Source organism: Diadema setosum, chromosome 11, assembly GCF_964275005.1.
Source record: "Diadema setosum chromosome 11, eeDiaSeto1, whole genome shotgun sequence".
NCBI classification, from domain to species: Eukaryota; Metazoa; Echinodermata; class Echinoidea; order Diadematoida; family Diadematidae; genus Diadema; species Diadema setosum.
Genome location: NC_092695.1, coordinates 16,104,197 through 16,122,785, shown reverse-complemented (window position 1 = coordinate 16,122,785; position 18,589 = coordinate 16,104,197). Strand labels below are relative to the sequence as shown.

The following is an 18,589-nucleotide window of genomic DNA, read 5'->3' as shown; positions in this document are numbered from 1 at the left end:
AAGCAGATCTCAAAAGGCCCTCGAGCTCAACTGGCCACGCTTCACTCACCCATGTAGCCATACCATACAGTGAGAGGACCTTAGGTTTGTTACGGATACTGTGTTACTGGCAGTCCTGCTTGATACCGGGGTCACCAGGGAAGTAGAAGAAAGATAGAAACTAGAGAGTGAACTATTAGTCTGAGAGCTTATTGTAGAGAGGGAAAAAACACTAATGATTCAAAATTAATGCTAATTCCTAATAAGAATATGCTGCACACTGGCACTGGTCTGATGGTCCCTTACCAGTAAAAATCACTGTCAGACCAGTTTAACTTTTTCAGAAATTGACCAGTAAAAGATGCAAAAACTGGGCACCTACTTGTCTGACAGACAGATCAGACCAGTAGAAAAAAAAAAAAATGGGTTAGTGTGCAGCCGTGGTTACAGACAACATTTGATGAAAAATTCACTGTGGTAGCAACTTTAAAGGCAACAAGTACACACTGCCATGGTGAGGAAGAAAACTTCAGTTTCTTTATGTGTAATTTCAGATACTTTTGTCCAAGGGATTTCCTGTATATATGTGTACTGCTGCTAATGCCATGGTGGTTTTTTTTTTTTTTTTTCATTATTTTTTAAGTTGCAGTCTGTGCGCTTATCTCACACTCATTGTGAATATGAAGTCTGACACATAGTCAGTGGACTGTTCATGTAGACTGATTGTATGACAAACAGTTTAGGTATTACAAATTCACTATAACTATCATTCTCTTTCAGACACTGGATCTAGCGAAGCTGCCAGAACAAGAGAGAATAAGGTGTGTAAAAGTGAAATAGTAAGAGTGTTGTGTGTCACTTTGTTTACCTCCGCCAAGGTTATCCTTTTGCTGACATTTATTTGTTTGTTTGTAAGTGTGTAAAATAAATCAAAAGTTGTGAACAAATATGGATGAAACTTGCAGGAAAAGTTGATAATGACATAAAGTTGAACATTTGATTAAATTTGGGTAGTGATCTGGGAATTTTCATGAATATTTGAAGGATTTGTTATCATTTTTGCATATAGGGTCAAGGAACTTTGGAGTTCAAGCTGCGCGTATTTGAGGTTTGCATACATGCACTAAAGCACGTGCTCTGCTTGAGGCGCCGCGCAGCATGAAGGAAGCTGATGAGGTAAACACAAGGGTTCTTTATCAATCGTGGGACTCACACCTAGATACTAATCTTGAGATTTTGAAAACGATTGTTATCCCGCTGCTGTGTATGTGTGAATGCAGCCATAGGGAAAGTGGGCGATTTTCAGCATTTGTGTCTGGGTGGAATTGAGCTGCTGAGCGGAGGTCTGCACTCTCAGAGTGCTTTTCTAGTTTTGATTTATTTTGCCATACAAATGAAAGTTATTTGGTGTCACCTGTTTATGGAATAAATGCTGTCATATTAATAAAATGCTAATCAAAATATTTGATTTTCTGTGTAGTTGTCTATTAATTAATCCCAAATATGATTCATTCATCGAAACTGCACCTGCCATATGTGACCCGCTACAACAAAAAGGTCCTAAAGTCGCGCACTGTCGAAGTCGTAAAAATCGAGTTTGAAGTCAGAGCATTAAAATTGGTCAAAACTTACGATTTTCTGATTTTGATATATTATTGGAGGCTAACATGTCTTCTATCATCTGTCAAAATTTTGAAGCAAAATGATCAAAGGAAAGATAAAAAGCGTTTTTCTGGGCCATGTTTTTTGGCGTTTCAACGAAGCAGAAACTGGTTAGAAAATTTGGATTGAGCGGCACAGATAGGTTCCGCCCCTAACAACGACCAGAGTGATCTCATTGGTCAGTGTGCTGCTTGCTGCTAACCGAAGCGTGAAGCTCGCACACTGCCCAGTCGACTGGTGCACGTGCGGGCGGGGTGCACTATGCTCAGCCGCTTCTCACATCCTGGTCACTGATTGGTTGATGAGGAGACCGCCGACGCTGATGTGCTTGAATGAACTCTTCGGGGGTTGCTAGGGCTTTCCTTCTATTGTCCAGAGGTGAAAACTGACTTGCGTGTCCCTTGATCGTGATTGCGTCCAAAGGAAGACTTTTAGGGCGCTTTTCTCGAAACAGTGCTTTTCCAGACGTCTTGACATGCTCTCTTTTAAACATCGATATCTCCGCAGCCGATTATTTTTATGAAATGTGTTATATATCAATTTAAAGCAGAAAGATTAGGGGATTATATCATGCAATTTTCAAATAATCGACCTCGCCCGACTTTAGGATCATTTTGTTGTAGCAGGTCACATATCAATCATGAATTTTTGCCTCCAAAACTGTAATTAGCATTTTATTAGTATACAACGTAGAGTTCAATGCATCATGGAACTGTTAAGTTTTTTGTTGTGATTTTAAAAGAAGACATTCTGTGTACTTCAGATAAATATTTTCGTTGCTTAAATAATAATAGGGGTATTTATAATGCCCTTTACCACTCAATCTGAGTGCTCAAAGGGCATGCATAATCTCAATTTTTGAATAGTTGTAAGTGTTGTACATGATTCATGGTTTTGTTAATGATATTTGCTTGCCAAGCGACTGCGGCAAATGCTGTCTATCGAGCATCATCCCCATTATCATATCCAGTACTTCTCTTCACAATGACGACCAACATACAGAATCCAGCATCAGAGACTACATGAGAAGCACAAAGGACATGAGGCCATGCACGCAGAGATGATCCTCATTCTCATTGCCACACTCTTCATCGCACAGATCCTATTAGTGCAGTGGAAGCAGAGGCATTTCAAGTCATATCAGGTGAGAGGGAGGTACAGGGATATCAAGTATTGCTTGGCTGGCTTTCGAAGGATGGATCTAGTTATTACCAGAGCGAGGGTCATGATTATACTAGTTTGAGACTGGATTGTGTGGTGTGGTTCTTGCCAAGGCAATGTTGTCTGAAACCCTGTCAATATTTTGGTAATATATCTTATGATCCTGTCTCCCGGGAAGAAAGAAAATAATGTACAACTGCAAATCACAGTTTTGCACAGCACTTGAATGCTTGATGTGAAAACCATATGTGACAATGCACAGATTCTGTGATCATTACTATTTTAAGCTTTAATTCTTGATATTCTTGATTTTCATGCAACCAGAAACTAGCATGAAAATAAAAGCGTGTGAATATTGTTGCTTGCCGAGTGTTCCAGTAGTTTATGTCTTGATACCAGGGAATTAAAAACATGCGACACTCGCCTAACCCAGCCGAGCACAAAATGTTACTTGTGCGAAAATATCCACTTTTACAATATGCTATTTTCTCTCAGTTACCTGTATATTAAGAGTACTGTTTAGTACCATTATTAATGTGTATCCAGAGTTATATATTTCTTTTTTTCTTGTGATGTTTTCTAATTCCAGATGGTGACACTGTTTGGCATGTGGGTCATACCACTCTACTTCTGCTTCTCCATGCACTGGTACCGATTTTTGATAATATGGTTTATCTTCTCCGTAATCACAAGTTTTATTGTCCGCAAGGCGACAAGGAAACCTCTTCCGGGTACAACACCTAGGTATGTTTTCACCTTTTACTTATTGGAATGTAACATAAGATAAAACATCTTGCAGGCAAGACTGTTATCACAGTATTGTACTCGTCAGGGTGTATAGCTTGTCAAGTTTTTCCTAAGTGTCTTCTTCTGCAAAAGTGGAAATTTTCGCCTATTTTGTGCAACCAGACGCTAGCGCAAAAATAAAAGCACGCGAATATTTTTGCGTGCCATATGTTCCAGTAGTTAATGTCCTGATTTCGCGGAATTAAGAACTGCGAATATCCATCTTACCCGTCCCAGTGCGAAAAATTACTCATGCGAAAATATCCACTTTTACAGTATTTGTTTAGTGTGTGTATTTGGCAGGGTGCTACATAATTTTTTTTTTTAACCACTTGCCCATTTGAGCAAGCAGATTTTGAAATCATTGCATAGCTCTTGCCCGAAGAGAAAGTCCAAAAATACAGGAAACTGATGTAGAAAATCACTTTCAAGTCAAGAACCTCATGAAACACAATTATTTGAATAAACTGCACACATTGATTTGCACACTTACACACATTGGTGTGACAAACTTGGTTTGATCGAGTGTTGGTGTTGCATTGCTTTTGGGGGCTTCTTCACATAAGTGTTGGAAAGTTGCTGAAGTGAAATTTAGGGCATTGCATCACTAAACAGTCTTATTAGCTTTGGACTTCTATATGGTTGACTTAGTTGATTTGTAGGGGAAAAGTAAAAAAAAGATTTAAAAAAAAGGTAGCTCTAAAATTTCTGATTGTCTTTTTCAGGCAAGCATTTTCTCTCATTGTTCCAGAACACTTTCTCGACTTTGATTTTAACTTGCCCTGGACAATCGGGTAAGCCCTTTTGTAGCACCTTGATTCAGGTGTGTGACTGTATACCTCTTCTATTATCAGTGGTAATCTGGAAAATATATAGTTATAGAGAAGGTCAGCATAGGCAGCAGGTCAGTTTCTCAAAGTTTTATTACATTTAAGTTGGTTTTTACTTTTGTACCTATACTGTACTTCCTCGAAAATTGTAAATGGAATACCTGGTACCTATAAAGCCAGCAGTAATGTTTTAGCATGGCCAGAGTGCATTTGCCTTGAGGAATATGGTAGAACTGTTTAATGTGTGCTCCAACTGCGCCATGCAAGTCCTGTTGATGTATACCCATCTTTAGTACTAAAAAGTCTGAGCATTGCATGTGAATTTTACGTACAATGTCAAGGTCACTGTGATATCTTACCTTTGAGTGTCATGTTTTTTGATTGCAAATGGTTGATGAATGAGACAAATAGCCATAGTTTACTCATAACATGTGCTATAGTCACCTTTTCAGAATGTGCCAAGTGACACATTCACACTTTGATGGTACGCTCTAGGTTATCGTGAGGACTGTCCTCTGATTTGTGAGAAGCAGGTGAGAGAAGTTATTAAGAGAAGCAAGCTTGGCACTTGAAAAATGTGAAAGTGAAAATTGTTGGCATGATGTTATATTCATGTATGTGCCATACAGATAAAGCAGCAAAAATACAGAAAAAAAAAATGTTTCATGACTGTAGTTTTCTTCTTTTTTTTTTTTCCTTTTTCAAAATTAGGAGGCCTCAGAATTAGTAAATGCCAAAAGACAACATTCAAATATTTGCACAGTATATATCCGCATGGATTACAGTAACATTTTAATATGTGTGCAAAAAGCAGTACGTATTATTGTTTCTGTATATGTTGGAATGAATGAATGTCGGCATCAACGTACTTGTGCATTTCTGTATGTCTGTTTACCATCACTCTTAGACTAGTTTACAGGTGGTTCTTCCTTATCTACAAGATCAGCTATGCACTGGGAATCATTGGGTACACAATCATAATGTTCACCTTCCTGGGCCTGAACCTAATCTTCCTCATCAAGCCAGAGGTGGCTATGGACTGTGGCATGGTGTTTCTCTTCTATGGCCTGTACTATGGTGTCTTGGGTAGGGACTTTGCTGAGATTTGCTCGGAAACCATGGCATCACATATAGGGGTGAGTTGTGAATGTGCAGACCGTGACATGTCACTTGGTTCTTTGGTTCATTCTTGTTCATTCTCCTTTAAATGATATGAGGCCTGTATAATAATGTCATACTTCAGAGACAGTATATTCACTGATTTTAGCTTCAGAGACAGTACATTCACTGATTTTAGGTCAGTATTTGTAAAGTTGGGGTGGTATTCTGAAATCTTCCTAAGTTTCTCCGTAAGTTTCTTCCTAAGTCTGAAACTTAGGAAATGCCTAGGAAAGTCAGAATTGGTATTCTGAAATTTCTTCCTCGGAACTTCTTTAATGCGAATTAGGCCATCCTTATCCCTGCCCACGTCCTTTCTTTAGCCAATACAAAATGCCGTGTCATAAGGAACCCACCAATGACAATCGCGCATTATGACATAGGGTTAAATACATGTGTGCGCGGCATGTCCCCTTTCTCATGCCCATTTTGAGCGTCAAAGTACATGTTGCGCGCAGTGAATGACAAGCGCGTATCATGATGTTTTGCAGCTTGCTATATCTTAACAATGTACTTAGGACAGGGGTGGGGCTTTCCTAAATATCTTTTTAAAATTCTTTCCTTAGTGCATTCTAGAATGCCATCCTTCAAGCAACACAATACCAACTTCTTCCATGGAGTCAGAAATTTGCATATCTCATCCTCATTAGCATATCTTCCTAAGTTTTTTCCTACGTTTACCCCCCAAAAAAAGTTAGGAAAACATGTGGGAAGAAACTTAGGAAAAAATCCTGACTTCAGAAGAAATTTCTTCCTAGGTAGGATTTCAGAATACCACCCTTGCTGTCCAGTTTGTATTTCACTGTCTTTCCCATTTGGTCACTGGAAAGAGCTCATGTGGTATATGTGACCCGCTACAACAAAATGATCCTAAAGTCGGGCGAGGTCGATTATTTGAAAATTGCACGATATAATCCCCTAATCTTTCTGCTTTAGATTGATATATAACACATTTTATAAAAATAATCGGCTCCGGAGATATCGATGTTTAAAAGAGAGCATGTCGAGAAGTCTGGAAAATCACTGTTTCGAGAAAAGCGCCATAAAAGTCTTCCTTTCGACGCAATCGCGATCAACGGACACGCAAGTTAGTTTTCACCTCTGGACAATAGAAGGTAAGCCCTAGCAACCCCCGAAGAGTTCATTCAAGCACATCAGCGTCGGCGGTCTCCTCACCAACCAATCAGTGACCAGGATGTGAGAAGCGGCTGAGCATAGCGCACCCCGCCCGCACGCACCAGTCGACTGGGCAGTGAGCGAGCTTCACGCTTCGGTTAGCAGCAAGCAGCAAACTGACCAATGAGATCACTCTGTTCGTTGTTAGGGGCGGAACCTATCTGTGCCGCTCAATCCAAATTTTCGAACCAGTTTCTGCTTCGTTGAAACGCCAAAAAACATGGCTCAGAAAAACCCTATTTTTTGGTCTTTCCTTTGATCATTTTGCTTCAAAATTTCGACAGATGATAGAAGACACGTTAGACTCCAATAATATATCAAAATCAGAAAATCGTAAGTTTTGACCAATTTTAATGCTCTGACTTCAAGCTCGATTTTCACGGCTTCGACCATGCGCGACTTTAGGACCTTTTTGTTGTAGCGGGTCACATATATACATTTGAGCATACAAAACATTTCATAGGAAAATACATGTTTGAAAGGGAATGAACAAAATATCTAGACACACAACTTGAGATAAGTCAGAAATTCCTGTCAATATCTGTCAGTGTTTGCCAATGTATACATTATATAAACTCATTTCCTTATTGCGTATTCATTTGATTTTTTTTTAAAAGACGTGTATGGAATTCATTGTATCCCTGTTACATGATTCAGCAGTTTTATGCCACCACCACCACGGCGTCGCATTTTGTGTGCACAATACTGGCCATGCTTTCTGGATTGATTTCATTCGAATTTAATATAGAGCTGTACCATTAAAATTTATCTGCCTGGTGGTAGCGTTCTCCTTTGTTCCGTCGTCATACACAAAAAGGTTGATTTTTGAAGGTCTGTTTGTGTGTGCTCTTCTAGCCATACATTGTATTTCCAGACAGATTTTGTTAATGTTTTGTACTGAAGTTTATCGTAGTAAAATTTGAACCCCTATAATTTTTGGTGATGCTGTCCCCGATGTTTTGCCTTTAGCAGGGTCAAAGTCATCCACTATATCATTTACATGTGCTCTATCTACAATTCACTTTTTTGGATCGATTTCCTTTGAAATTCACATGGGGGTGACTCATGGTGAAAGTTAGACTCTTTATTTTTTTCTTTTTCTTTTTTTGCCATGCTGTCCCCAGTGTTCCGCCTTTTACCGCCTTTTACAGGGTCAGAGGTTATGTGTTGGCAGGTGTCTTGTGTGTTGCCTGTGTGCAGTCTTTCTTTGAGGATTTGATTTACTTTGATTTGATTTGATTTAAAATCAATGTAGACGTGTATCATTTAAAAATCTAGCCTCCTGTAACTTCTGTTGAAAGCGCCCTCTCTTGTTCTGTCTTTGTACTCAAAGAGGTTGATATTTTAGGGTGTCCGTATGTGCACTCTACTGGCCACATTTCTCGTTGATTTTTTTTTTCAAGTTTTGTACAGAGCTGTATCATCTTCAAATCTTGACCTGTTCTAAATGGCTATGCTGCCCTTAGTGTTCTGCCTCTTAGTGGGTTGAAAGCATGTTATTCTTGTGACAGTTTTAAACTGTCGGCCATTTTTTTCCCCTTTGATATTCAGGTCCATCATGATATTGTTAAGTTCTTAACCCCTACAATTTCACAACCCAGTGGTTTTGATAAAAGCTAAGACATGTTCACTTATCTGGTGTGACATACTCTGATACTGACATGGACATTTTTTCTGGTGTTACACCCAACAGTATTACACAAAAACAGGACTCCCGGGCAGAGCGTTAGAACCCTACGTGTGTTCAGTGTGTGGCCAGACCATGAGGATACCGGAGGAGGATGAAGAGGGTGCAGAGAGAATATACCAGCTGACGTGCAATCACAGGTAGATTTTGAATTGGTTGATCTTGTGATCAACAAATGTAACGATGCTTGTGATGACAAGGATAAACACAATAGCATGATTCAGTGAACTTAAAGGCCAAATTTACCGAGGGGGTTTAAATTTAGACCATGGTCTAAAATAAGCGTGAAATAGGCGTACCTTTGACATGCCTGTATCAACATGCATATGTTACCGCATGTCTGTTGACGTATGCAATCTACCAATTGTGTTTATACAGAAGAAATTTGCATAAACCATAGTTTAAATTTACATCACCGTCGTGAATTCGGGCCAGTGTGTTAGAGGTTGGAGGACTACATGAGGATTGTTGCAATGATTGCCTTTACGTAGTACAAGTGCGCAGCACAAGTCAAGCACAGTGGTATGAAGTTGCCTTCCTTGAAAGCTGTCCTCTTCTTCAGCTGTGCTTGAAGTTTACATGTTTGTTAAGCTATTATATGATTGGACATTTCTTGTATTTGTACAAGGTAAGGAATTCGCCAGCATTAGAGGGCATTAATCATCATCATATGAACATGTGTATATTTGTGTCAGTGCACAAGTGTGTGTATTGCTAAAAGTTGCTTTGCTGTGGAGCTGCACCTGCATGAAACAAAATAAGTTCTTGAACTGTCATACAAAGATTTGTGATAAATTTTAGCATTTGAGGCAAGGAAATAGCTTGTATTAAAGGGATCATATAGTTTTGGTTGAGACCTAATTTCAGGTTTCTAACATTTTTTGGTGAGATAATGAGAAACCTCTTATGAACATGAAAGAGCATGTAATTTCATGAGGAATTCAACATTTATTTGATGAAAATTGGTTTTGAAATGGCTGAGATATCCAAAACAGAGCGATTCTAATGAAGTGTGGGACCCGCCTTTTATTACTATCGCTTTGTTTTACTTTGTTTTTGGATGTTTCAGTCATTCCAAACCCAATTTTCATCAAATAAACTTTGAATTCCACTGAAAATGGTATGCTCTGTACTATTTCATAAGTGTTTTCTTGGTATCTCACAAAAAGTTAAAAGCCCAATTCTCATCTCCGCCATTACTGTACTATCCCTTTAAAAATAGCATTACTGTGATACTACAGGCATATTCACAGAAGTAGGCAAGGTAGTACACTAATTTTTTTGGGGGAAAATAAAAAGACTTCGCCAAAAGAATTCTGCCTGCTGAAGGAACCATGTATTGGTACACCATTCTCTATTTCTACCTTCAGGACCAACTTATCGAAAAATAAAATTCACAGTTGTGTCATTGTTGCTCCACTACCCCCTACATACCTTGTATATTTTTCATGTGTTTCCACTTATCACTGCATTCACCTTTAAGATTCCATGAGTATTGCATACGTGGCTGGTGCATCGTGGGAAAGAAACAGACATGTCCGTACTGCAAGGAGAAAGTGGACCTCAAGAGGATGTTTAAAAATCCGTATCCTTTTTTATTCAAGCTGGAGAGCAGTACTTGATGTTAGTAGGTGGTATCGCTATCCATGCCCTCCAACATTGTGTGTGTGTGTGTGTGTGTGTGTGTGTGTGTGGGTAGGCATAAATGTGTGATGATGACGTGTGTAGGTATAAGTATGTGTGTAATAACTGTGTGAGTAGGTGTGTGTGTGTGTGGTTTTGAAAATGTGTAAGTAGGCATGTGTGCATGATGAGAAGTGTGGGTAGGTACAATGTATGTGTGTGGTTGTGATAAGCACAGATGTGCATGCTTGTGATGATATGTGGGTAGATGTGTGTTAGTGTGTATGTCTGGACTTCTATGTGTCTTTCAGTGCCACTGACGACTTAGTTTGAATGCAATGTCAATGGCATTTTGAAATGGTGACCCTGAGAACTGTGAAAGTGATTGATGATAGCTTTTGTGCCGATTTATGCCATTGCACAGAGCTTTATTACGATTGCTGCTGCGAAAGCTTCCACATTGTATAATGCCATGACAGAGGGAGACCCAATTTAGGAATAGGGATGCCAAATTGTTATGTATCGACTTGAATGGAGACTATTGTGACGCATCCTATGTAACACACATGTTGTGTGAGTTGTTCGTGATCGTCAGACGCCGACCGAACCGAGTAGAATAGAAGTTATGTTTCAACCTTACTTCTTTGTGTTCTTGCAATTATTGGAGTGAGCCTCCACTAAAGTAATTAAAGAACATAACAATTTTGGCGACGAGGATGGGATCCTGTGCTGAGTAACTGCTAGTGTTATTGGACCCTTGCAAGGGACAGAAATTTGACGAGACTTAGTGGCGTATGTGCACGGCCATGCCAGGTCGATACCCACCGAGATTGCTTAGCCCCAGCCATGCATTTTCGAGTATGAACGCTCCGCAGTTTGCAACCGCCCGCCATAGCCGTTGTAACTACGACTGGATCCCTAGCCGAGCATTGCAGCTTTGTACGACTACGTAGCTGACTGACAAATTGCCGCCGCAGTTTTGTGTATACAGCGGGAGCGTGCATGAACTGTGCCTATTAAATGCACTGCTTTCGCCGAGCCCAACGTAGTCACAGCGGTCACAGCGTCTCACCCAGCCGAGCCATTCCCGCTCCTACTCCTAGCTCCCCGTGCCTGCCTGTACAACACTGCCCGATGCCGATGCCTGTACAACATTGCCCGATGCCGATGCCGATGCCTGTACAACACTGCCCGATGCCGATGCCGATGCCTGCACCAGCGAACAACGCCTGAACTGGAATTTGAAGCCAGCTTGTGTCAATGACTGTTGAGCCAAACGCCCCAGCCAAGGACAAGCCACTTCACTGATGACATGATGTCGAGTTTTCATGCCAGTAACACTAACAGCCATGCTCATGGGAGTCATGCCGTTTAGATGCCATGCCCCTGATGAATGAAATTAGTAAAAATACAATAACTCATGATAAGTAAATAAGTCAGAGAACAGTAATCGTGAGTACTGTACTAGCTGTCTGTGCGCTAGTTAACATGCTAGCCTTGGTCACGTGATTTTAATTATTAAGAGTGCTTTTGTTTTTGTTGTGTATCAGATTTAGGCCTACACAATGCTAGTTTTTGTAAGTCAGTGACTTCTGACACACAGCCATAGGCCTGTAGACTCGTGAAGAGTTATACCAACACATAATTTGGTTATAAATGTGAACAAATTTTAAAGTTCATAGAAATTAAGCCTAGTTAATGTACTGGTTGATAGTTTAAGACTGAGTTTTAAACAAATAGCCTATTGTTTATACGAGCACGTGTGGTAGTTTGTGTATGAAAGAAATGGCCAATAATTACTTAAGCCCAGTGCCCCAGCTTGATGCAGGGTATAGTTTTGAAGAGTGGGTAGAAGTTTTGGATACATGGATGATTTCTAATGATATCAAGGATGATGACAAGAAAAGAGCAATTTTTCTAACCAACTTAGGAAGTAAGGCATACCATACCCTTAGATCCTTGCTACAGCCCCAAAAGCCAGTGGAGAAAACTTACAAACAGTGTGTTGAAGCCTTGCAAAATCACTTTGCACCCAAGCCAACAGAAATCGTGCAAAGGTACAAATTTTATACATGCACACAAACCTCCACAGAAACTATTCCACAGTTTGTAGCCAAACTAAGGCAGAGTAGCGAAGGATGTAATTTCCAAGACTTGAATACGATGCTCAGAGATCGCCTCGTAGTAGGTTGTAGAGATCACACGATCCAGCGCAAACTTCTCAGTGAACAGAATTTGACGTATGAGAAAGCATTGAGTATCGCCACCGCTATGGAAGTAGCGAATAAGGACTTGGAACAAATCAAAAGCATTGGCAAATCAATTGATCCTGAAAGTGTGAATGCCACATGCAGTCCAGGAGAATTGGTGAATAAGGTACATGCAGGTCAATCACACGCACAGCCACAAGGCAGGAATAGTAGGCCAAACTTCAAACAAAGTAAGCCTAAGGGTAAACCAAACAGCAGCAAGCCCATGAACCAGCAAGCAAAAAGATGTTGGCGTTGTGGTTCCAGTAATCATCTACCACAGGATTGTAGATTCAAGACTGAAACTTGCCACAAGTGTTCAGAGCGTGGACACACACAAAGCCAATGTGTCAGTGTGCACGCATACAGAAAAGCGCGGAGAGAAAAGTCCACACATTTCCTGGAAGGAAATGATTATGACAGTGACTCTGACGAACCGCCAAATTCTGCAAGCATGAGTCATATCAAGGATAATACTGTCAATAAACTCGCAAAAAATTCAGCATACCATGTCTCTGTTAGTGTGAATGGAAAGCCCATCACCATGGAGGTGGACACAGGCAGTCCATGGACTATCATTTCAGCAGAAACATTTTGTACGATTGGCAGTGCAAAACTGAAAGCAACGAACGTCAAGCTCAACACCTATACTGGAGATCAAGTTCCCATAAAGGGTGAAGCCATAGTGGATGTCAGTTTCAGCCCTGATCCAGCCCCTGGTGGTCAGACCTACAAGTTGCCTTTACTTGTTGTCGAAGACGGTGTAAGCCTCCTTGGTCGAGATTGGTTACAAGCCTGACCAATCCCCCTGATAACTCTTCCTGCCCTGGACCAGACCACCCAGAAGGAAGAAGCTACGGTTCACAAGATACAGAGCCTTGAAGATGTACTCGAACGAAACAAGGATGTTTTCGACTGCTCTACCTTAGGGAAAATGAAAGACTTCAAGGCCGAAGTGCATCCCAGGGAGGTAGCAAATGAGAAAATGTTCTACAAGGCAGCCCCAGTGCCCTATGCGAGACGGTCTAAAGTAGACAAAGCTCTTGACGAACTGCTGGCCCAGGACGTCATTGAACCTGTCAAGACAAGTAGCATAGCATGCCCTATTGTCGTCGTAGACAAGCCAGACGGATCAGTCCGGATATGCGGCAATTACAAAGTAACCGCAAACAAACTGTTAGACTTAGAACAGTATCCGATTCCAACGTTAGAGGACCTACTCCAGGATTTGGAGGGTGGACAGCTGTATTCAAAACTGGATTTGTCGCATGCATATCTCCAAATTGAATTGGATGATGAAGCCAGGCAATACACTACGATCAATACTCACAGGGGGTTATATCGATACAAAAGGCTCCCATTTGGAATTGCGAGTGCCCCCGCAATTTTCCGAAGAACCATGGAATCGCTACTAGGAGAAATTCCAATGTGCCACCCCTACCTAGATGATGTAATCATCAGCGGGAGAACACCAGAGGAGCATCTAGCCAATCTGGAAGCAGCTCTGAAGTCTTTGGCAGACAATGGACTTAGGCTGAAGAAAGAGAAATGCGCTTTCATGCTGCCAACCATCCAGTACCTGGGTCACAAGATAGACCAGAGCGGTATCAGCCCATTACAGGAGAAGCTGGATGCAATCAAGGACGCACCCAGGCCAGTGAATCAAACGCAGTTACAAGCGTACTTAGGACTTCTCGGTTATTACCGAAGATTCATTCCTAATCTCACCGCAGAGATTGCCCCCCTGACAGAGCTTTTGAAGGCGGAATACACTTCCAAAGGGACCTCTCGGAAAGGCAACCACAAGAGGAATAACCCTGTAGATCCTGACCCGAAGTTCCGATGGGGACCACAGCAAGAAAAGGCGTTCGTCAACTCCAAACGACTCCTTCAAAGTCAAAGAGTGTTGACGCACTACAGTACCATCAAGCCTTTATTGCTACAAACGGATGCCAGCCCCTATGGCCTTGGAGCCGTGATCAGCCATCAAGATGAAGACGGCAGAGAGCAGCCCATAGCTTTCGCATCCAGGACTCTTTCAAGCAGCGAACAAAACTATGCTCAGTATGAAAAGGAGGCCCTGGCAATCATCTTTGGCTTGAAAAAATTCCATAAGTATCTTTATGGAAGGCATTTCAGCATCATAACAGATCACAAGCCCCTTCTTGGGATATTCGGGAACAAACCAGCCAGTCCCATGGCATCAGCGAGGATAGCCAGATGGCATGTGATCATGTCGGCCTACGAGTACAATATAGTGTACAAAGAGGGAAAGAAGCATCAAAATGCTGATGGACTGTCAAGGTTGCCTATGCCTACAGTATCGCCCGAGGAATGGTCAAATGACAACTTCGCCGAGTTCAATGACCAGCCTCCGTGCAGAGTAAACTTACTCACCGATGTGGACACCAGACCAGTTGATGCTGAGGAAATCAGGAGCAAGACCAGGAAAGACCCTGTGTTGTCGAGAGTCGTGCATTACACTCAGCAAGGGTGGACACAGAGTAACCTGAGTGATGAATTCAAGCCATTCACCTGTAGGAAGGAGGAGCTCACAGTAGAAGATGGAATACTTCTTTGGGGTTCCAGAGTTGTTATTCCTTCAGACCAAGACATGCGCAACAAGTTGATCGATGAATTACACAGTACACACCCTGGCATAGTCAAGATGAAAAGCCTTACTCGATCATACCTGTGGTGGCCAGGAATCGATAGAGAACTGGAAAGGAAAGTGAGAACTTGCCCCATCTGTCAAGCAGACCAGCGTAGCCCTCCAGCCACACCGATCCATCCATGGGAATTCCCTGACAAGCCCTGGATGAGATTACATATTGACTATGCCCAGATCGAGAATCAAGATGTCTTGATAATCGTGGATGCACACAGCAAGTGGATAGACGCAGTGCGTGTCAGTAAAGCTACAGCTAGTGCAACTGTTGTTGTCCTTCGAAGACTGTTCGCCACTCACGGTTTGCCAGAAACCATTGTCAGTGACAATGGCAGCCAATTCGTGTCAGAGGAATTTACCAAATTCCTTACCAACAACAACATACATCACGTCCAAACTGCTCCAAAGCACCCCTCAAGCAACGGACTTGCCGAAAGAGCAGTTCAAACAGTGAAGAAAGGAGTCAAAAAGACATCCGGTGACAACCTTGAAATGAGACTCCAGAAGTTCTTGTTGATGTACAGACTCACTTCTCAGGAGACTACAGGCAATAGTCCCTGCGAATTGTTGCTGAAGAGAAGGATTCGCAGCAAACTTGATCAGATCCGGCCAGACCTACACCAGAATGTGAAGCGCAAGCAAACATCCATGAAAAGCCGAACTGATAGTAGGAAGGATAGAAGGTTCACTGTACAGGATCGTGTCCAAGTCAAGAACTTCTCATCCGGACCAACCTGGTTGTACGGAAACGTAGTAGAGATCATCGCAGAATCAATCTACGTGATAGAGCTAGATGATGGCCGTCATGTGAGACGTCATGTAGATCACATGAGACACTGTATTCCAGCAGATACCGGGAATCAATTGCCTCGTGAGATCCTACACCCTGCGAGGTCGTCTCTTGAAAATCCACTTCAGTCTCCACAAGAGCAGGTTGCAGGACCATCAAACAGCCAAACAAATGATGGAAATGCAGAATCGACTGAAAATGATGTAGGACAAAGGTCAGAAACGGTGGATATTCAGATAGAATCAAACACTGAAACTGTACCAGAAGTATCTACACCAAATACTGACACAACACCAAAACCACAAAGATCTTCACAAAGGCAGAGGAAAATGCCAAGTAAATTCAAAGAATATGTTGTGTACAAGTAAACTCACATGCATCATCAAATGGACAAAAACACCGAACACATGTTATTGATATATTATAATCATGTAATTTATTCAGTATGCTGTTAGTTATACCCAAATACACGCCAGAGGTTGGTGACTTGTATGTGAACATAATTTGCAAGTGCTTGAAAAGTGAATCAAACACTTAATGTTTAACATAATGGTGTAGTGAGATATGTACTGAAAATATATGATTTGGTGATGTTAATCTTGTGTTTGTCAAGTGAGACAGCGGTTATAATTTTTGTTTGAGACAAAGCTTTGTAGAATTACTGTAAGTTGATCATGAGTAGTTTTTATGGTCATATGTTGATGTACCAGTGCCTATACTATTCAAACCATAGTTTGGACAAAGAAAAAAAAATATACTGCACTTTGTTTCAATTTTCAGGATTAAGCTCAGTATGGAGTAAATTATGCGTTGGTTATAGTTAATGGAGAAGCAGAAAGTTGACTGAAGTTGAAGTCAATAGGTTTATGGTGACACATATTGGAGACAGAGCTAACTTATGCCATGACAGGAAAATATGTACCCATCAGTTAACAGGAATACATTTGTACAACAGTATTTACTGTAGTTTGTTGTTATACATGTACTAAGGCATTGCAACATGACAGTTTATTCATGAAGGTGCTTAGTTTTGTAGAAGTCAAATTTGTACAAAGTAAAAAATGATTATATGTGTTAGTTGTTTGATAGGTATATTGATGATATGACACTGTTATGATTTGAGAACAAAAACTCATGTTTTGGAATATAGTCATACCACAATAAGAAAAACACAGCAGGAAACTCAAAATAGTTATGTTCAGCATTTAATAGGTACATGTATAATAAAGACATTCAGGATTACAAAATAAGTTTATTCAAATTACTGAGTTCATATTTTGAACAGAGTATCGCTGTATGTACATATAAGTGGAGTAAGCCCGTAATACATACCTGTAGTGTGCATCATGTATACATTTATGGAAGCAAGTTAAAGAGAACAAAGTTAGTTTTTGGGAACTACTTATCAACCAATACCGAAGTTATGGTTATTTGTTATATTGCCCAGCCGGCAAGTATTTTGAACCCTTCCATTCATTTGAAGGGGGAGGGATGTTATGTATCGACTTGAATGGAGACTATTGTGACGCATCCTATGTAACACACATGTTGTGTGAGTTGTTCGTGATCGTCAGACGCCGACCGAACCGAGTAGAATAGAAGTTATGTTTCAACCTTACTTCTTTGTGTTCTTGCAATTATTGGAGTGAGCCTCCACTAAAGTAATTAAAGAACATAACACAAATGAACAGGTCTATCATCAGGCAATAATGGTAGTTCCAATTTGCCTTCTATTTCATCAAATTCGTTTTGCGTCACTAAGCAAATTGTAACATGTTTTGGGTGGGCTTGTCATGGCAGTGGGTTCTTTCAAGGAGCAAGGAGAATTTTGAAAGTAAACATTCCTGGTTTGTGACCCTCACGAATTCATATCTATTTCAACCATATGGAGTGCTGCTAGTTGATTGATTACAGTGTACTTATCTATAGTCCTGTTTTGTTTTGTTATTTTCTATGGCAAATCAGACAGCCCCTTGATTTTTTGTTTTCTCACGATAGTACCATAGTTAGCAAATCAGTTCAGTAGGTTGGGACAATATCAATTGAAATAGCAGTAGGGTAACTGTCACAGAAGTAAAACTTGTGTTATGTAGTTACTGATAATAGGCAGTAACAGTTCTGTTCAGTTCAGTTTTATCCACCATCATTTCAGCAGTATACAATAAAAAGACATGCGAAGATATATAATTACATACAAAGTGAACATAAAACAAAACAAAATCAATTGAACTTGATGGTGGGAACCCCAGGAGAAGCAGTGCTTATAGATAGGGGCCCCAATAGTGCTTAGACATTGATATACACGTAAAACAAACAAACAAAAGAATCAGTATACATTTCAAGTTTGTCTGTACATATGGTTTGGTGGGGGGGGGGGACATATGTATACATAGATACCTTGGCAAACAATGGAAATCCGGGAAAGATGAAAAAAGATTAGAAAACAAGGTGAGTATAGGGAAGGCGAGAGTAGACGAGAGAGTTGGACTTGAGACATAGTGCTTGCAAGCAATGATTTTCATTCATCATGTGAATACAAAGTGATGCGAGTACGATGACAATAGATTTGTTAACTTTCCCTCGGCAGGAGCATGTTAAGTGACAATCTCTTATATTGTGATAAAGTAGAACTTTGCCTTATCTCTTCTGGAAGAGCATTCCTTAATTTGGGGAATTTTACCTGGAATATGTTCAGGGCTAATCATCATACAAATGAATAGAGCTATTTAAAACAAATCAATCATTGATTTATCATTGATCACGTCAAATCTATTTCTACTTGTTGCAGTAATAACATACAAATACATGTAATACGCATCA

The 18,589-nt window shown here is 40.6% G+C and overlaps 1 protein-coding gene across 1 annotated transcript in view; it reads left to right on the top strand.

Annotated features, from left to right (window-relative positions):
• LOC140234727 (E3 ubiquitin ligase Rnf121-like) overlaps nucleotides 1-18,589 on the top strand; it is a 35,874-nt gene that overhangs the window by 6,878 nt on the left and 10,407 nt on the right. Inside the window, 6 exon segments of the mRNA XM_072314765.1 lie at nucleotides 760-800; nucleotides 2,644-2,785; nucleotides 3,392-3,546; nucleotides 5,326-5,554; nucleotides 8,446-8,579; nucleotides 9,923-10,024. Coding sequence (XP_072170866.1) covers nucleotides 760-800; nucleotides 2,644-2,785; nucleotides 3,392-3,546; nucleotides 5,326-5,554; nucleotides 8,446-8,579; nucleotides 9,923-10,024 — 803 coding nt within the window.